This window comes from Zonotrichia albicollis, chromosome 2 (assembly GCF_047830755.1).
Source record: "Zonotrichia albicollis isolate bZonAlb1 chromosome 2, bZonAlb1.hap1, whole genome shotgun sequence".
In the NCBI taxonomy this organism is placed as follows: Eukaryota; Metazoa; Chordata; class Aves; order Passeriformes; family Passerellidae; genus Zonotrichia; species Zonotrichia albicollis.
The window spans coordinates 30,590,545-30,611,893 of NC_133820.1; the positions used below are offsets into that span (position 1 = coordinate 30,590,545).

General features: G+C 38.9%; 1 protein-coding gene across 8 annotated transcripts in view; it reads right to left on the reverse strand.

Annotated features, from left to right (window-relative positions):
* FRMPD4 (FERM and PDZ domain containing 4) overlaps nucleotides 1-21,349 on the reverse strand; it is a 297,809-nt gene that overhangs the window by 11,050 nt on the left and 265,410 nt on the right. For all 8 annotated transcript variants that reach the window (XM_074534698.1, XM_074534699.1, XM_005493444.4 and 5 more), the window contains 6 exons: nucleotides 10,640-10,744; nucleotides 9,345-9,452; nucleotides 6,245-6,376; nucleotides 4,094-4,213; nucleotides 3,167-3,303; nucleotides 1,823-1,949 (listed from right to left, as the gene is read on the reverse strand). In XM_074534698.1, coding sequence (XP_074390799.1) covers nucleotides 1,823-1,949; nucleotides 3,167-3,303; nucleotides 4,094-4,213; nucleotides 6,245-6,376; nucleotides 9,345-9,452; nucleotides 10,640-10,744 — 729 coding nt within the window. The remainder of the gene's footprint in view (nucleotides 1-1,822; nucleotides 1,950-3,166; nucleotides 3,304-4,093; nucleotides 4,214-6,244; nucleotides 6,377-9,344; nucleotides 9,453-10,639; nucleotides 10,745-21,349) is intronic.

The following is a 21,349-nucleotide window of genomic DNA, read 5'->3' on the forward strand; positions in this document are numbered from 1 at the left end:
ACACTCTCACTATATTTAGTAGGTAATAAATCAGAAAGCTAAATACAGCACATGAATACATATGATCATGTTATATAATAGATGTCAGAAGTTGTCTCCTCTTTTTTTCCTCTGAGCTTAAACTGCCTACTTAAAAACGAAAACTTGGAAATATTTTATGAGACAGAAGGGAAACAAGAAACAGTTCATTTCAGCACTCTGAACCCAAACCTTACACTTCCCTCATGTAAATCCTTGCATCTGGATGTATAGAAGATAATATAAAACAGTCTCAAATCAGTTTCTAGTTTCATTCCAGTCACTGGATTTCTAATTCAAAATCTTATTTAATATTGAACAGCATTTTAAGGGCCCCTATCCTAAATTCTTCCTAGACAACAAGGAGGAAATGGATCCAAAGCAGAGCAACTCGTGGTAATGCTTTGCCCTTTGCTGCACCAGGTGTTCACTTGGTGCAGAAATACACTAGGGTTGTAAAAAAACAGGAGAACCCTGAGAATGACGAGTTTCCCTTCATGTGAAGGAGGAGAAGATTCCCAGAAAGAAATCAGATACTTCCTGTGGTGGTACCTACAAGCGAGACAGGAGGTGATCAACAGCTTGGACGCTTTCTTTCTCAGACCTGCCTGCTAAGAAAGCAGGTTGGCGAACACGCATTTCCAAAGCTCAAATCAAAAAGAATGAAGCAAACCCAGCAAAGTCTGCTTGCTGCAGGAAGGGACTGCTGCAATACCTCTCCTAACCAAGAACTGATACTGGTATGCCACTGTAAGGCATATCTCACAGTATGGCCCGCAGCTTCCAAAATAGAGCCAAATTTATACTACCAAGATAAATAATAAGCAATTGGCATAATTTAGCTTTTGTTTCAGAAGTATAGGAGACATGCACTGCTTCAGCCTTTCTTTCTGGGGTCAGACACATAGAGCTATGTTCACACTCACGATGTGTTCTGAGACCTCCAAGCAGCATTTCTGCTGATGACAATAAGCCTCAGTTCAGGCACCAGCTGTTTTGAGGATTTTTAGTTCATAAACAAAGTGTCATGAAGCAGGATTCAGCTCATTTTATGTCTCAACTAGTCAGTCTCAGGTTTCTTTTTTATAGTCCATGAAGAGACATAAGCATTTCTAGGGCACAAGCAATCTGAACTATTTCTGTCCCAAATCTGGGATGGGATGAATTGCTCCCTGGAAGTGCCAATTTCTCTCCACTGACTACACATGAGAAGATGACCTGCACTAGGAAACCACATTATGGTGTCTAAAAGCAGTCTCAGCTGCACGCATGTAACAAAGGCATTTCTCAGAGACATTGTCTTATCCCTTTTTTTTCCAGCTGAAGTGAAAGCTTAGTGCTAAGAAAGGTATTTTACAACAGCAAGGAGGGTCATTTACTGCAAGGACCATCATCTATCCAGTTAGATCTTGGCCAGTGAAAAGTCTTTCTCTACAGTGTAACAGAATACAATCTGAAAAACAGCATTTATGTCAGATGAGAGCATCAGAGAGAGAACAAAAACTTTCCTAACAAATCTGCCATTCACAGAAAGTGCTAAATTAATGAAAAAATATATATATGGTTATCACACAAGAGGTATTAATAACCAGTCCTCTGTCATTCTCAAGATAAGAAGATAATTTATCTGGGACATAATTAATTATTTTTAATAGTTTTTGGCTATGTTGCACCAGCACCCAAAGTTAAATCTGAAAATAAAGTGGCTAGGTGTTTCTCCAAAAGATTAGCTTTAAAGGTGTCCCATGCATGCCAGACTTTTGTTCTTTAAAACATATCTTCCATTAAGATGCAAATGTAATACCTTTTTGCCTGGAGGAACTAGGTTTTGATTTGCTTTGACAAGGTGGGAAAGTGCTTTCTTTATGTTCTTTTCTTTCATGCTTTGCAGCACAGCAGATGGAAGAAAAGTCTCTAATCCCCATTCTTTTCTGCAATAAAAGGCATATATTTAATTTCACATTCCTGTGATGATTATTTATCTAAAGACTGGTGACTACGATGCCAAGTGAATGATTACCTGAAAACAGAAGCAGAGTTGATCAAGTCCAGAGTTTTGCAATAACATGTAATTTCTTAAATTTAAACATTTTATTTTTGTTGAGAAAGTTATTTTAAAATGATAAATAATCTCTCTTCTACCCCTTCCATCTCTTCATCCATGCCATTCAGAAAAGAATATTTAAGTTTGATATCTAAAGTCTATGTTAGACACTACTTAATTACATTAACAAGTATGATTACAGAATGAAAATAACAGATAATTTAACAAATTTAATTTTATTTTATTGGTTTCTTTTAGAACATGGAAACAGAGCCTTTTTTTTGTCATCCTTATGTTTGAGGGCTGAGGGGGGAGGTCTGGTTCCTCCTCAAATGCAAACAGTTTGCCTCCATGTACCAAATTATTTTTCTGCTTGAAGCACCCCTTTTGACAGAAGACTGACTCTTCACTCATCACTATTTTTGTAGATTCATTAATAAGATAGAATATAACATAGCCTTCAATATGATGGATAAACTCTTCAAGACTGAGTGTGTAACAATTATTATTTCCATTCTGCAAGCAAACTAAGCAACAGCAACAAAAGTTTTAGTACTTAGTTTTTATTTTGTTGTGGTTCTCTTTTCAATCTATACTGATATACATACATTTGCACTTTCCAATGTTTATTTTTCATTTTAGTTGTATATATGTATGTATGTATATGTAGTTTTAAATATATATAGAGTCTAACATAGGACAGGTGCCTACTGGAGTACATCTGCATTTAAGAAATATTACAAACCCCAGTCTATGACCTACTGTCCTTTGAACCAACCAATAATCTGAATCTTACCATAATAATCTTTACTAAAACCATAGGATTCAGACCACATAAACTTAGATCGTAAATCACTGAAAGAAAATGAACTAATCATATTTACATTTATAGTTTATTTCACATGCCCAAACAGATGATCAAAAGGTAAAGCAGACCCAAAGGACAAAATGTACCACTCTTAACACACCTGAATTAATTTCAGGGACAAAGATTCAATCTAAACTGGCACATGCATACAGACATACTAAAGAAACAACCTTAAATAATCTACAAGTTACTCCTAACATTTCACTCTTAAAGAACACACAGCATTCTCAACTTACTCTATGTACTTGAGGGAGATTTTCTGAGTTTGCTTGGTGGTCACAGTTGCAATATACATTTGTAATGCAGCCAGCCGCAGGGCTATGTCATATTTCAGTTCTGGTCCAAATCTTTCCTGGACCACATCATTACAGCTCTGCCAAAGAACCAGTAGAGGGAGCATCATGTTAAAAAATTTTGTGCTAAAAATAAATTACTGCTCTTTTCTTTTATGTCACCACCCTCCCCCATTTTTGTTGTTTTTTTGGGGGTTTGTTTGTTTGTTTGTTTGTTTGTTTGTTTTTAATTAATGCTTCATGAAAAGTAACCCCTAACTCAGAAGCAGGACTCTGTTTTTGCTTTCAGAGGTGTCAGCTATTTATGATATGGGCACTAGTGAAAAATGCCAGTACTTCTGCCAAAGAGCAAAAGGCATGATTATTTTCACCTAAGCTCTCTTCAGCCTTCCTGGAGAGAAGACTAATCCATCCTCCATCCCAAAGAGTGCTTGGAGGGGTATCAGTATACCTGGATTCAGGATAGCAGGATTCCACCTGGTGAGATACTCAGGAGAACCACCTTGCTTGTACACCAGTCCTCCCATCCCCTTCACTGGAAGTGCCTTTTCAGACATCATTTCTGTCTGATATTACAGTACCACAAATAATTACTAACAATTAATTCAGCTTCACTCTTCTCTAAAGCCAAATATATTTTGGAAAGATATCAAAGCATTACTACTTGGAGAGACTTATGAAGAAAGAGGACTTTGCAGATGATAGAGATTTGCGCATTCCCCAAGTGCATTCACTAGCTTTATGCAGCAGTAATAAAAGCCAGAATTCACTGCAACCATGCTTTTCTGTGTGAAAATGTAAATTTATATATAGAGTAAGTGTATTTTTTTTATTCTCCTTTACACCAGCAATGACTGTGCTTTCACTTACCTGTACATAGAGATATTCAAAAGCAACTGGATCTCTTCTTAAAAGATCAATGGGATCCTTTGGAACAAAGCTAATCCTGAAAAGACATCTCATCTTATGCGAGCTTGGCCTTTGGGTCACCTAGGACAGTGCAATAATAATATTAGATCTTGGCAATCCTGGTAGAAAAACAGGGTCCATAGCCTTGGGCAATGTTACCCTGCTCCAGAGCCCTGTGGTAGCAGGAAAAATAATTCTGCCAAAAAAAGAAGAGCTTTGCCATAGGCAACTTATTAAGTTCTTCACCTAAGAACATCGTATATATAGTCTTGTGGAAGGACTTTTAGACTCATACAGGCATAACTGCCTGATACAACTCATCCTCAAAGCAACAGAATTCACTCAAAACCAGGGTGAAACAGATTAAACACACCTTAACAAAAACCATCCAAGTGAAATCCACACTGAATTGAGCTTCAGCTGGACTAAAACACATAAAAGAGTTAGGTGTTTGGGGAGAGGTCACATTTTATTTCTTAGGCTGTCTGAGAACACAAGTGAGGCCCAACTTGGCAGCCATTATTCTCACCTTCTCTTGCTTTTTTTAATCCATGAGGCAAATTGAGAGAAATTAGGTCTTTTTCCTGGATTGTTCTGGATTAAGAAATCTACACCATAACTTCTGACTAAGATTCAATATATTAAAAAATTTAAAAATCTGCTTTATGTGTTGGTCAGCAAAACTTTTTTAAGCATCTAACTCGGTAATCTGGGTATATTCACAGGAGACCACTGCCTAGCAAACAATAATTGGATAACAATCCAAACCCACCATTATAAGTCATGGTCAGCAGCAACATTATAATGGGAAATTAAAGTATTGCTGATTTTACAGGAACTTCCAAGAAGACACCCTCAGAATTTATGTAGTTTATTCATTAGGCTAATGCAGTTAGAGAGTTAGGGTACTTTAAAATCAACGTATTTTCTTGACAAAACTGTACTTTTAAAAATCTCCAATAGAAATCTCTGTCTTGCTCAAACAATTTTCAGAAGTTCTATTTATTGCACATTGTCTCACCTCTTTCCTAAGTATATAGACATACTCTGTACATATCAATAAAAGCTCCAGATAGGATTTTTGAAAGCTCACTAGCTGGGTTTATTCTGATCTTTCTGATTTCGGTGAGAGTTTTACCAATAACTTCAAGGAGATGGCTGGGCTAGGAGGACAAGTACTGAGTATTTCTGGATATTGTTCAATCACTGGGTAGCTTATACCCCCAAGGAAAGAATGTTAACATGGCAAAAGCAAGTGCTTAAAGGTTAGAAAATGCTATAAAGACTGTTAGCTGGTAAACTAAGCTCCTTCACACCATTACACAGACTAATTAAAATTACAGGAATTCTGTCATTTAAATTAAGTATCTACATCTAACAATCCAATTTTCCTTTTTCCTTCTTTTTCCAATTTAACTGAAATTAAAAAATATACTAATGTTCTCCTAAAACACAGAAATATAATAGAAAATTTCAGGCTAAACAATTTGGCAAAATGATAAGCAGATAAAATCAGGGTACTCTGCTGATAACTGTGAAGAAACTTTAACTTTGGTCACACTTTGATCTAAGGAAGAAAGTCACAGCAACATTTTCTGTGTCACAATTCATCATCAATGAAGTGATACAATGTACCTCTGTGTAAACAAGCCTAACTTGACTTCATCAGAAAGAGACTATTCCCTGTCACACAGATACAGATCTGTATAATCAAATTGGAATGAAATATCAAAATAAGGCTTTTAAATAAATTTGGCCAGACTGTGCTTCTCAGAATTGTTACCATGGATTTGCCAGCTGTTGAGTATGTTCACTAGCTGGGCCTCATGTGATAGGAAAAGGTTAGGTAAGTATTTCTGAGATTTCAGTCTGATTTTTTAAATTCTTTATATTTTTGAAAGGCCCAATAAAGCAATGAAATATAATGTTTTTATATCAGAAAATTCCTGTGAGAACCTTATTCTTTCAATCAGTTCTAAATATCCTAGCTATTTGATAGACTATATCAAACTAAAAAGCTTGCAGCTAACTCATCTGAGTAATGAAAAAGATGGAAAATTTACTGATTAAGCCATCTCATTAATATCTGTTTTCATAGACCATTACACAAACCTGAGTTAGAGTCTCTTGTTCATGTAGCAAAAGGAGCTTCATTCCAGATCCTTCCACTCTCTGCTCCAGCATTAGGGAGAAGTGTTCAATACACTTGATGGAAAGCTTTTCTTGGAGTGTTAAGATGACATCCTAATTAACAAAGGATTTATAAAAAGTGCTTAAATTAATGAAATGCTTGGGATCTGGTTCTTCACTGCCACACACCCTGAATGTACCCAGCACAGAGCAGAAGCCCAGGGTTTGTGCCTATTTTGCACAAGTTTCCAGGACATCACAACAATTCTTCAAACATCCCCAAGATGGTAACAGATATGAATGTGAGAAATACATAAATGGGATTGCCATGGACAACATTCTGTTGAGATTTAACATGTAAATTATATTGGCATGGCCCTTAAATCATATCTGTCTCCCTGGAAGTAAAACCCATCAGCAAAGAAGAGATGGTCTTATCACTATTCTCTTCCCTTTATCAGGGCCACACCATCAAGTAGACAAACTAAATTTATAAGTTCAACAAAAAAATTTAAATGAATGGCCTTTATTTGTTCTTATGGCAAAGGGGTTTTTAAATTTCACTTCTTGAGTTTTAAATGCTGACAGAAAAGTCAATGATGATGACTGTGCAGAACAATAGCTCTAAACTGATGGACCATATCAATTTTTAGAGAGTCCTGATTAGCTTTTTCACACTGAATTATGACTAAGGAGAGTTAATTTGGGAACGACTGTATCTAAAATAGCAGCTAAACAAACCTCTTCACAAAACCATTCAACTAATCCCTACCTTACTTTCATATAACGCTTTGTAAATGTATGCAGATTTATTAATATCATTTGTCAAGGTATCTTTTACTTTAGTGAATACTGTAGGAAAAAGAAATACATAATAACCCATCATTTAGAAACAGTTTCACAGTATGTTGGTGACAAGATTAAAACATTTCCTTCCATCTGAAAGATTTTCAGATATACGTAAGTATCCAGATGGATAGGATTTAGTAAGGAGATCATGACAAATTGTAATCCAAGTGTTTTAACATAATTTAGGAAGATTAATTGATCAATTACAGAGTGTTTAAGGAAAATCAAGACGAAACTGGTGTAAGGATAAAAAGATGTAAGTGGGAAGATGGGAACAGCTCTCTACAATGTAGAGAATATAAGATAGCATCAAAGAATTGCTAGCTATCACTCTAAATAATAAAGGCTAATATTATACTATTCTGACCAATGGGGAATTTATTACTTTCACATTAAATCTACTTTTATTTATACATCTAAACTATGCTAAAAGACTATGGACATAACAGTAACATGAAGCAGCATAATACTAAATATAAGCTTTTAAGAGAGGGTAATGACACTGCTTTCCATCACTAGCTCTTCTGGGCCTTTTAAAATATGAGGCTAAGGCACACAGTCTCTGAATTACTGCACCAAAGTTTTTGCTTTTCCTCCCATCTGATAATATCAGAGTCAGCCCAGGTGCCATGACCCAACAATATGGAAAGTGAGGGCTGCAGCTTAGGTGCTGCTTGCACCCTCCTTTTTAAGTGGTGAACTACTGGACTGCTAGGACTGCTAGAGGTGGAAAAATCTGCATTTACCTTGACTCACCTGGGTGATGTCACCCCAGTTAAGCAAAGAAGCAACAATCCACACCCACCCACCCACACTGAGGAATACACAGACACATGCAAGAATATGTAATTTATAGCTGTGAAGGCCTCAGAATATATAATTGCCTGAATTAGATGCAAAAGAAATTATTCCTACCAATAGCCAAATTGCTAAGTTCAAAGCAGGCTTACAACATCAATACAGCTAGGTAGGTAACTGAGTCCACATGGGTATCTGTGCCAATGACTTCAGATTTGACATTTGGTCTGACAGTACATGACATCTACAACAGGACTACTGAAAACTAATGTAATGTGATGGCCAAAGACTGGTCTTCAGGGGAAAAACATCTTGGAATAGGTTGGTTGTTTATATGCTCATAACAGAAAATATTAGAAAGTGGTCTTCTGCTCCTTAGAACGGTATGGAGAACTCACTAGCTACATGAGTAATGTCTCCTATTTCTTCACCAGCCAAATTTTCAAATTAACTCAAGGAATTCAATATTCCATGGTTGTATCCCATGGATGGAATGCTTGTATCCATACCTGCATTCAACTTATGCCTAAGGCATATATGCTACATTAATTAACAAATGTTGTATGCCATTTTCAAGTGTGACTCTAGCATGTTTTGCCATCAGACTGGAGGATATTTCTTGTCTGCCTTAGTAAATAACTCTCTTTGCTGCTCTAACTGATTGAGCACGCTGCTGAGCACAAAGGCAGCCTTTCTTTAAATATTCCTGGTTTTAAAATCCCTTAAAACTAGCTAAAGCTGGCATCTCCAGCCTTCATCAATCATCCCACCCATGCCCCTCTCATGTCTCGTGTAGATTTGGTAAACAAACTCTAGATTTGGTAACCAAACTCTAGATTTGGTAACCAACCCGTGTTGAAACTAGCTTCCCCAAACAGTAATGCTTACCACACTGCTCCAAGGCTCTCACAGACGCTGATGATGCCTCTGATTTAGGAACCCACATGGAACAGCGTCACACACATTCCCTGGCAGACTCTGTTTTGTGCCAGGGCTTTACCTTTTTATTTCTGCATGTGAAATGTGTTGTGGAAAGTGTAGAGGGCACCGCACTGAGGCAAGTAATTTATCACCAACATAATCCTACAATATTCCATCTTAAATTCACTGAATGATAAGCTGGATGATATTTAATCAGTAACCAACATCTTAATCTTCTTAGCTCCTGACTTTTGCTGACAAATCATGCTAGTGTTTGGCAGCATATCAAAACAATACAAGCACACAATTTTGATTGTGCTCCAAGCACATTAAAGTCATCACTTCTTCTTCACTGTACACAATACATTTTTAGGAGCAGAAAGATGGACCAAATCCTCATTATTTGTGAACTAAGAGTCCAGCTCAAACTGAACACACCAGTAATTTTGTTTTTAAAGCATTCCAAGTAAATGACAATTACTGAAGGTCTCATACCAAGGAATAGCTAGCTTACCTTTATTGAAGTGCTGCAGTCGAAACGGAAAGATTTGGTTTGTCCATTTTCAAGATACACCTTCAGAACATTTGGCATGAAAAGAAGCGAGTTGTCCTTAACTGTTTCCTGTCAAGCAAATTAGTGAATCAGATTACAACATGCAACAAGAGAAATATAAACATTGTTCTATCAACAAGTACATAATTCTGACAGAAAAGCAAAAACTGAGAAGGAAGGTGCTGGCCCGAACTGAAAGTAGAAATATCCATGCCCTGCAAGGCTCATTACAGCTGCCCTCTATAGGTTTCTGTCCTGGAAAAATATAAGTGTTCACACACATTTCATGTCTGGCTTGGGGTACTCTGTTTCCCTAAATATTATCTGTCTGACAATAAATATTGCCTCTGAACTTGAAACATTTTCACTGAAATAGAAAAATAGTTTACTGTCTCCCTGAATATAGTGAGCTATTTAGTGTTTTCAATCTAAAAAACTGAAACTACAGTTTGTTAGTAAGGATTACAATCAAGGTAATTAACATGTTCTTTATAGAGGGATATTAAATACTGCTCTTTCTTTCATCATTTAAGAAGAACAGCATATAACATTGCTACTGAATTTGATGATTCATAACTAGTATAGCAAAATAAAGATGGAGAAGGAAGGGAAACAAATCTTTGGAGTTACTGTTTGCTTCTTTTTATTTTAAAAAGCAGAAATTGCTTTAGAAAAAATGCAGCATCAATTTAGGTTTGGAAGAGAGTTGGCTAAAGACATGAGAGTGGAATGATGCTCTGGCAAATTATGAAAATGAGCTGGGAGTTCATGTCTGAGGAGGAGTTCAGTGCCTCTCAAAGGGAGGCTGACGTTGCCTGAGGTCAGGAAACAATAAGTTCAAGGAGATAAAACAAATTTTAAAGTGGTTTGTGAGGTTAATCGGTTTTTAAATTAAAATCTTAATCAGTTTTTCTGACATGGTACCTCTCTTGAGCTTATGGGCCTCATGAAAACATAGTTGATCTGAAGAAACCAACAGACAAACATTATCAAAAGTATAAAGACAAATGTGTTATCACCACAAAATTCATTCACTAGCATCTTAATTTTATTAAAAGGGACAAATTTTTCATAAAATTATGGGCTTAGTGCACTTGAAAAAAGATCTTCGGAAAACTTCAGAAACAGAAAAACCCTTCTCTTTTCAAGCCTGTCACTGCTTTTCCTGCCATGTAATTACCTCTCTTTCCAGACTTGAGCTGTGCCCTTGGATGAAATGCACAATCCTTTCTGAGGTTAAATAGCTGCATACTCACCGACACTTGGCCGTTGATAATTACTTCCTCAGAGAAGCGCACTTTGACAGGATTGGACTTCAATCTTGCCTTTTTTGCAGCACTAATAAAAGCTGATTTAGGAGACTGGAAGAAAAGATGATGACAAGATATATCACATAACTTAAAATTAAAACCTTTCTTTTCTTTTTTCAGTTATTTCCCCTATTATAAGCTGGAAACTCCATGCATACAGCAACATTTTGCATACAGAAGTATGGAAATACAGTCAAACCATTATGCATCTTAAGGTAATCTCTATGTACATACACATAAGGAAACACCAGTACATACTGAAAATACTGGAAAGTATCCCACTGTTAGACTGGAGCAATGAGAAGGGTTCTCAGTGCACACAGAAATTACGGTAGTGTTCCCACAATGACTGCAGTCACCCAGCCTCATCTGCATGAAGGGACACTGACCAGAGACTGACCCTTTCTTTATAGACTAAATGGAAAATCTTTGCCTAATCTGTGATCTACTGGAGAGACATGCACACAAATTTTGCAAGAAAAGTGTCTGTGAGGTCTCCAAATGCAGTGGTATCTCACTGTATTTGTGCACTTCAGAGCACAGGTGAAAACCACCAAGAGGCACCTGCAGGCCATCAGGCTTCTCCTGAAGGCATCCCCTAAACACACCCTGTGCCATCAATATTGACATGTTGTAGGGCTTCATGGATTAGAAATGTAGAAGCATTCCAAATTTTCTTCTGAGACCTACTTGACTTTTACCTACTACATTATGCAATGGGTTCACCCGTTTTCATCCCCGGGAAAAAAAATCTCACTGGAGAAATTTGGCTAACAGCTACTTTTTAGTAACAAATTAAATATTCACAGCCAATGGGATTTCCATTTTCAGCAGCAGAAGTGAGGTTGGTTTATTTTCAGGTCAGCTGAAAACACAGTGCTTCTTGGCATTGCGTCCTTCATGACTGTGATAATGGGCAATGGAAGACTGTCTCACTTTGGCTGAAAAGTCACTGGGCTCTTTTGGGCTAGGTTTTGATCCATTTGTTTCATGAAAATATAAATTAATAATTTCAGAATCTTACTCGAAGTCCTAAGTGGCCTTACTAGTTTTGAATAAAGACTTACGTCATGTTGGTTTTTCTGTGAGAAAAGGAAAGGGGAGGCACAAGTGGTGAGAGCTGTCCTTGTAAACATGGGAAGTCTCATTTCTATCACTCAAATTCTGACTCAACTAACAATCTGCAGGAGCAATGAAGTAGTCCAAATTGGAAACAATGTGCTCCTCTCTTTCTGTCTCTGATCTCTGCTAAAACTGCTTAAAAATTTATTTTCTTGTGATGCAGAAGCCTTGTTTCTTAACCAGCTAGTTAGTTGTTTCTAGTAACTAGCAGGAACAAGTCTAGTTCATTTCTGCATGCCTCAAATCTATCATCACATTGAAAACATGGTAACTATTACCACAGGTTCAGTATCAACCTGTGAACAAGGAATGAACACTGCCACATTCTCTCAGGAAATATCAGAGACATCCAGTAATCCCTGAGGCACAAAATAGAATCAAGAAATAAAAATAAATGCTTCTTTGCTTTCACAGTTCATTCTTTCTTACCTCTCTAGCACATATGACACACAATAATCAATAATTGTAAATAACAGAAAATTCAACCCCATGAACAAACCAAGACCAGCTTCCAGAGTCACTGCTGAAAAAAGTGGAAGGTCCCCAGAAGTTTTGAAACAACCACAAAAAAAAAAAAAAAAGGAATAGTGCACCAAAAAAAAAAAAAAAAAAAAAAAAAAAAGTGGGGACTTCAGCAAGAGGGGACAATATGTAAATGCTGAAGCAGTTTAAATACTCTCCTCTGGAGATTAATTCCTAGAAAGATACAGTATAAAGCAGTACCATGATTAATAAAACAACTCTAGAGATGCCTTCTCAATTTCCTTCCTCTCCATGTAGTCCCCCTTGGCAATGTGTAAGGGGAATAGTCTATTTGGCACCCAAGTAATGGACTGCAAACTGTTGGTTCCACTGCCACAGGGCAGCACAGCAGCAGGATTAGGCTACTGGGGTTCCCTTGCAAGAACATGGGGAAAGCAGCGGCTTTCTCTTACTATTCTTGCTGAAAAAATCTCTGTTGCTTGCTTTTATTACAGATGAGTCACCAGTCTGGCCTCTCTTGACAGGCAGACTGCCAAATTTTTTCTGGATTCTGGCAAGGTTATTCCCATACAGCAATTCTGGAAAACCATTATGTGTCCCTATTGCTCTCTACAACCTCTTTCTTTTTCTCTCTACAGCCTCAAAAGTCACTTGCAGGAGGCATAAACACTTAAATTATGTTATTACAAAAATGCAATCAACAACTAAAGGTTTGAACATATGTGGGCTTCCAAGAACCCCTCTGGGATGTGGGGTTTAATGTACCCATTTTACAGCCATGGGAGCACACCATGGTGTGCCATAAAACATGGCACTTCCTTTCCACATTTGCTGTGGATACATGGGAAGGACTCTGGTCCTTTGCCAGGCACTCCAGGTGAGCCTGGAGCAGACTGTTTTCCAAAAGCTCCAAACTATAAACTAGGGGTGTAGGAAAATGAAACAGCTGTGCCAGGCATTTGGGAGAACATTCTCTGCTGGTTAAAGGTTTGAGTAATAGCCCAGCTTTTGTGTTTAATTGCGCAATGTCATTGTTTCTACCTCTGCATCAACTTGACACTTGACATTTTCTCCTTGGGAATAGAAGTGTTTCTAAACGATGTGCAAATACCTGGGAAAACAGTTAGATTTGATTGTTGGAACTTGCCTGTCTAACAAAGCCTCAGCAAGATGATGTGCAGCTCTATTGTATTTTAATGTCTTTAGGTTTGTGGAAGAATGCTATCACTTAATGATTCTCATAGTGCCAGATAATAATTCATTTATTTCTGAGGCGCTGTGTTTTAGCCAAATGGATGCCATTATTCTCAGTTAATGACCTTAAGCAGGAGGTGTTTACACTAATGCAGGACATCTATCACTGCAAGTAAAGTATTTGCATTGTCACAGATAAAAACAGCTTAATTAGAGTGACTTTTGCAAAATGAGGGCACACATTTTAACAAGGAGTCAAAATAACTCAAAACACTCCAAACTTTATTCTGTGTGACCTAAGCCCTGTTTCCTATTAAAAGCTCAAATTAATTAGGATTTTAAATAATTTTTACTTGTTTACATAGAATTAAAAGGAAAATATCAGCTGATCATTCCAACACTACCTAGAGAAACTGCTAACAAGAAAAAGGAAGCATTGCACAGAGATATACTTGGAGGAAATAATAGTGAAGACCTAGACCCTACTTTGAACCGTGCTTATAGTGACTGCAATCAATGGCCTTCCCATCAGCAGGGTCAAAACACAAAAGATTGCAGAGCAGACTTTCAGGAAAATGTTATCTTCTCATTTTCTAGATTTTTCAAAATCAAATCCTATATTTGTCTGTAGCATTAGAGTGGGTAATTTATTAACAGATTTTAGAAACAATAGCCTACATTATGAGGGAAACGTTTTTGGTGGATGTAAAAGTGCCTAGTGCTTCATGCACTAGGCATAAACTATAATTTGGGGGACATAGCGAAGGAAGTGGGTTTTATTTGCTGAAAGAAGCCCCTTTGAGTGCTCTTGCCAATAGAGGTGCTGCAACAGCAAAACCTTTACTTTTGCTCAAGAAAAAAAAACGATTTAGTAGCTAGAAGAGCACAGTGTAGTACTGAGATATCATAAAGAAATAGAATGATAGCAGTATAGGGCAATCACAAGAAAATCTGCTCTGTAACTGTAAGCATCAAAATTAGAAATACTACATTTAAAACTACATAATGACTGTAGTTTTTAAACAGTCACAGAGTGTATATATGCAATAAATTTTAAGCTTGTTTTTTAAAAATAGTCATTAGTTTAATATAAAATACTCAGTATCCTAAAAAATAAGTAAAAATTGCACAAGTGCAAAAAATGTGTTGACTTTTTGGTTCATGGCTAACAGCAATTACAAGCACCAGTATTTAACAAGCAAATAAAAGGTGAGTAAGAGGAAGAATTACATTTATTAAGTGGAACAGGACATAATGCCCAAAGGCAAACTAAATATGGTAATTCATAGCTGCGAACAAGGCTGAAAAGACTACACTGGCTCACAAGAGCATTGTAGAAGAGCAAGTAGGGACATGGAAGAAATAATGTGGAGTTTTACCACAGAGTAATTTGTGATAACCACATGGCACTGACAGAGGATCATCAGGAGTATTTCTTTGTTAAACTCTTGGCACAAATTTAATTGTTGGAATAGTGGTCAGATCTGGGTTCTCTCTTAAAAAGTTGGCAATCTATCATAGACAATTGCATTTAATTATTTGCATTATTTATATTTTACCATTTGTAGATGGTAATCACAGTCTGATCATTAGTACAACAAACTCTCAATAAGACTGTTGCCACAACCATTATGATCCATAAATGTTATTTACTGCAATTTTTCTGCAACTGTTGTGTCTCAGAAGTATAACCATGTTAAAACACGAAGCATCTCTTTCAAAACAGAAGAAGATCCTATCTTTTTCCCTTTGCAAAACTTAATGCACAGCAAAATTGCCATAGATCTCAGCCAGGCCTGGACTTCATCCAAGGAGCTTAAGAGATTAATCATGAAAGCAACCTATCAAATGATCTCTGCACATAAAATCTGAAAGGATATCAAACAGGCAAGTTATTTGATCTAAGTAATGCTTAAAACTTAATAAGGCAACAATCAGAATGATAGTTCATTTACAGAATAAAACAGTCGGAAATTATAAACAAATGCCATACTTCCAGAAATCAAAACTCTGAACTGCTTTAACTGCTTGAGCTGCTTGGTGACCTCCCTAGGAGCACTGGTGATATGAACCTAACAGAGATTTGTAGATTGATGGAAAGAAAAAGATAGCCTAATGCTTTGGCTTGGTCATAATTAAAATGAAATTTTAATGTGTTTTAATGTGTTTAATCATTAAATAAAACTGAATGCATTTAAGCAAAAATTATCTGCAAAAGCTTTCAAAGAGTACTAAGTGAACTACAGAGCACCATAAATCTAGATTACATCTACTTTCACCTGCAATCATAAAGGATGGTTACTTAAATGCAAAATCAAACCACACTCTAAATAGCACAAATAAAACCAATTAAGAAATAGCACTTTTGTAATCCATCTTGGCAGATATTTTTCATGCAATGGCAGAAGGAAAATCACCATTAAGAAGAGAGATCGATGAAGTGTTTGTTGAGATGTACTTCTGTCAAGAAGAATTCAGTCTTTATTTAAAAGCTCTTACTTTCCTTTGTCTGGTTTCTACCTCATTATCCCAGTTTTTTTGGCAAAATAGTAAAAGGAAACATGGAGGAGGCAAAATTAAACAAATGTGCATCATAACTTTTGAAGGCATAAATATTATTTCCAAACTGTAAAGCAAATCGTATTTGTCAGAGGATTCCCTGCACAGAAGACCAGGACAAGTACACAGCTGGAGTCAGCAACACCCAGGGGTTGCAAGGCTGACAGAGATGCCAACAGGCTCAGGCACTAGTGACAGCAATGGTGTGGTGGCAGTATGAGGGCCAGCATGGACCAGACGTTCAAAGTGACTCAGGAGTACCCAGGCGACCTTGCAGCCCAAGGTTTGCATAAACGGAGGGGTCTTGCACTGCTTCAGGGCCAAAGCTTGGCTGCGCAAACTGGCATCATCCCAACTGCTCCACAGCCCTACAGACACCCTTGCTTCCACTGCAGAAAAAAAACTGAAGCTGAAAGCAGTAAGGGGAGGATGCTATGAATCAATAAAAGCCTGGTCTGGACAGGGAGGGAGGTACAGTAACGCTGCATGGATGAGATCTGCCAGGTGCAACAGTCCTGCACTCAAGGCCCTCCCAACCAGTTCATTTCACTAAGCATCCCAACCTTGGGCTAAAAATCAGTCAATTAAAGCTAGCACCAACATGCAGACATTAATCTCATCTTCTAACTGCTCTGTGCACATTTTTGGGGAGACTATCTTCATGCCTACAAGAGCTTAAATGTCCGTCACCCCCAAAACCACAAGTGTTTTGTCTGCTGAGGCAGAGCTGGGGGACTCTGATAGATATACTAGAATGGGGCAGTGCAAATTCATGTACAAAATGGGCACATCAGTCCAAATGGCTGACAGAAAAGTGTTTCAGTAGCATCCTTAGCTCAGTGACATCTAGAGGTATTTCAGCTATTAATTAGATTTTGCTGCTACTTAACGAGAGGAGCAGATTCTGCCTTGTCAGGCCTCACAAAGAGCTTGAACAAATAACTATGAATCACAGACTGACACAATTAAAGAATGGAAGGTACCTCAAGGATTATACAGTTCCAAGCCCTGTGCCATGGACAGAGATACCTTCTAATAGACAAGGTTGCTCAGAGCTCCATCCAACCTGGCCTTGAACACTTCCAGGGATAGGGCATCTGCAACTTCTCTGGGCACCTTGTTCCAGTGCTTCACCACCCTCAGAGTAAAGAATTTCCTCCTAATGTCTAGTCTAACCCTACTCTCTTTTAGTTCAAAGCTACTACCCCTTGTCCTGTCACTACATGCAACACTTCACACTTGTTCATGTTAAACCTCAGAAGATTTCTATGGGCTCATTTCTTGAGCATCTGGTCCTTTAGGTCCTTCAGGTGTGTCAACTGTCCCCCTTGACTTGGTGTCATTTACAAATCTGCTGAGGATGCACCTAATCCCTTTGTCTATGTCATTGACAAAGATATTAAATAACACTGGTCCCATTACAGACCCCAGACGGACATAATTTGTCACTGATGTCCAACTGATGAGGGGGATTCTGAGATGTTGAACACAACCCTCTGGATTTGAGCATCCAACAAATTCTTCATCCACCTAACAGTGCCTCTAACAAATCCATCTCTCTCTAGTTTAGAGAGAAGGATGTTGTGGATGCGCTGATGTGTCAAAGCCCTGATTAAAGGTAAGTGTAGCCCATCCCTTGTCCACTATTGCAGTCACTCCATAGAAAGCCACTACTCTGGTCAGGCAAGACTTGCCCCTAGTAAAGATACCAGGCGATGACTTTCCCTCTTTTCCAGGTTAAAGGCTGGAGAAGGACTGTACCAGTGCTGTAAGGTTCCATTGAACATGGAGTGCACAATTTATTGGCATTTCAGCTTCCCTTACATTCAGTTCATACAGAGCTTGCTCTCAGACCAGCAGCATAATGATAAGAGGTCACAGCACCTCACAGACATAGCACTACACTTTGCTGTCCACATTCAAGGGCTACACATAGGTGCACTAAAGCACATGCCCTTTCTTGACCGGACATTTATAGACAAGAATAAGTCTGTCAATGGATGAAACCTGCATAAAAAAGAAAGTGGGTGAGGATTTCTTTTCCCCATCATATATATTCACTGTGACCTAAACCACTGGCTGTAAAACCAGCAAGCTTTAAAGGCAGATAGGTTCTTCATTTAGTCAGACGAGGCCTCATTTTCATTTAAGGTGACTGATAGTGGCCTGATCCTAGATCACCCTCCTGACAGAGGTCTTCCTGCAGGGTGGCAGCCCTTGTCTGTTTTTGCTATGGAATGCATGCTCTTCCCCCACAAATTAGGTGCAGTGCAGACCGGCTTCTAGAAAGGTGCAGGACAAGTAAAGCTGCATGGCCACCTCAAAACTAACCTGTGAGACAGAATATCCATCCTGAACTAGGTAAAGTGTCTAGGAGAGGTGAAGGGTCTGTGGAGCTAAAGCTGAAGGAGAGGCCGCGTTCCAGAGACAGCAAGGAGACAGAGAAAGAAAAACAGAAAAACCACGAGGTCAATCTGCCCCCCCTGACTTAGGAATTCCTTCGATAAAGAAGAATTAGTGCTAAATGTCATGTAGAATGAATATGTATGAACTTAATTTGAAACTGTATGCATATGCATTTGGAAGGGGGGATAAAAAGGGGACTCGGAGTCTCCAGGGGCACGCATGCCCTTTTGGAGAGTCTTGCGTCCGGCGCGCGTCGTAATAAAGCATACCGGGCTTTACAACTTTTACAAGTTGTGAGGTTTCTTCTTTTCTCTGCAAAACATTTTGGCGAGCCAAGGCAGGAGTTCTCTGTCCCCGCGGGGGCAGGGGGGATAGACGGACCTCCAAGGCGCGCCCCAGGATTTTTTCCTGGTGGGGCTCCGCTTGTCTCAACTTGCCACCTGCGAGGACAGACAACGACCCGCTGGCCTGCGGAGGAGAATACGGTATGTATGGGGCCCCAGGGGGGGAAGAACAAGGAAAGAACAAGGGAATTAACGACCCAGAGACGTCTGGGATCAGCCGATAGAGCGGCTGTACTAGAGACGGGGTTCGTTCCATCGTCCTGATAGAGCAGGACTGCCAGCGGCTCCGGGGTAAGCTAGCTGCAGCTGATAGAGCGGCTGTATTAGAGACGGGGTTCGTCGCCTCGTCGTCCTGATAGAGCAGGACTGCCAGCGGCTCCGGGGGTAAGCCGGGTGAACCCGTGTATGCGTGTATTAGAATGCAGATTCTGATAGGGCAGAGCTGAATTCGCGTATGTTTCTTCTGTTTGTGCGTGTGTGAGTGGTGTCCGGACACTGTGTTGCTGTATGGTTAATGTGTGTGGCCAGTGCACTGTGTTTGTGATCGTGCAGGTGATATGTGTATGGTGTATAAAAGAGAGTAAATCTACAGTGCCCTACAGTGCGGGGATGGGTCAGTACTCCCCGTGTTTGAAGCAGCCGAGTGAGGCCAGAGGCGCCGGCTGCAGCAAGCTGCGGGGGCAGGGAGAGAAGTGCCCTGCGGAGAAGCGAGTGGAGGAATGTCAGTGATGGTATTTATCGTGTTTGAATGTAGTGATTTGTGTAGATTTGGTACATTTTAACCGTGAGTATGAGCTCAGAGAGTTCCTTTGCCTTGGATGTTTGGATTTGATCTCTAGACTGTGTGCTGTTATTTTGATTGTGTCCAGGAAAAATTGATTTGAGTAAATGCCGAATTATGGTGTGCTGTGTTGTGTTGAGAAAAGTGAGCACTTTGAGAAATATGCCCTTCCCCAGTGATTTTGTGTGGTGATTTTCTTCCGCTGCATTGTGGTAATTTGATTCTCAGACTGTATAGTGGTGTTTGTGGAGATTTTAAGATTTTGTTGCAACAAGAGTAGCATTTTACATAGAAGAGCTATAGTACAGTGATTTATGTTTAACTTCGATAAAGTGAGTTAAAGGAATTCCAAGAATTCTCCCCCTCACAGCAATTCAAGCCTTGGCTCTAGTGAATTTGAGATAAGGCGGGGGGGGGTGGGGTGCGTGTGTCTGTGTCTGCAGGTATATCAGAGTTTTGGCTGTGACTAGCACAGCCCTTTTGCAAAGCAGCAAAACAAGTGTAAGTAGACACAGTGTTTAATTAGATTGTGCAAGAAGAGAACTAGAAAAGACTGATATTTTGTAAAACAGAGTTTATATAGAAGGGATGAATGAGATGAATTAGTTAATGAGACTTATGAGATTTATGAGACTTCGGTTGGTACTGCAGTAAGTCTTTACTGGAAACAATCCGCTGAAAGGATTTAAAGTTCTCTGTAATAAACAGAATAGCCAGCCTTTGCGGGCAATTTTGGGGAGCCTTTGGTACATCAAGAGGCTAGCAGGCTGTGTGAGGTGACAGTGGCTGCGCCCTGGGCACAGGGACAGCTCTGGCTGCCCTGTCTCCCCAGGGAACACGGGAATGGCCTGTGAGCAAAAGCTGGATGTGCAGGTATTATTGCAGTGCGGTGTTTATGAGAAACACTGGTATTGCTGTTTTGCTGTTCCAATAAGTGTCAGGGTACACGCCCCGAGTGTAAATTAAAGGTTTCTAGTCAAGCAGATTCAGAACCTAAAGTCTTAGAGCTTGTGTGTGGGAATCACATCTGATACCTGCCACCTGGAGCTGTGTGTATAGGAGGAAAACTGAGAAACTACTGTGAAAGTCTGTAAAAAGGTTTGAATAGAAGCGGGATAAGGCAAGGAGAAATAAATAATAAGAACTGACCAGAGCAAACAGGTTCCTAAATTAGCCCCTTTTGGGAGGGGCTCATTGGGAGGAGGTTGCCAGTAAGAGCAGCTCAGAAAATAAAAAGATTTATAGTGCTTCATTGCTGTTAGTACTGTTTTATAATAGGAAGATAAATGGGATAGTTTTTGTATGCTGAAATGTCTTTTGTTTTAAGAAATCACCCAGAATGACAAAGAGACTGTGAGATCAGACTGCTCTCTGGTCTTGGCCCCTGAAAAGGAAAACAAGGCAAAGAGAAAGCAAATCAAACATGTTGTTCAGCATGCAGCATAAGATAGCAACGTATGAAATCAGGCAAGGATTATCACGCTGAAATGCGAAGCAATCACAGTTCGCAAAATGAGTACATATGATTTGTAAAGGCTTCCTCCCAAGGTAAGAGAGGAGAAGTAAAAGTAACCTTCCCAAAAGAGAAGAATTTTTGTCAGCACAAGGGTCATGTGTTCAGTTTTAAATAAAGCTTTAGTACCTGTGGAGAATGTTTATGTTGTAGTGTGGGGAATGAACAACTGGCCAGTCTGAAAAGGCATACTTTTGCAAACCTTTAAAGTAACATGTGTACTATGTGTACCTAAAAGCTTTTGTACAATTCGC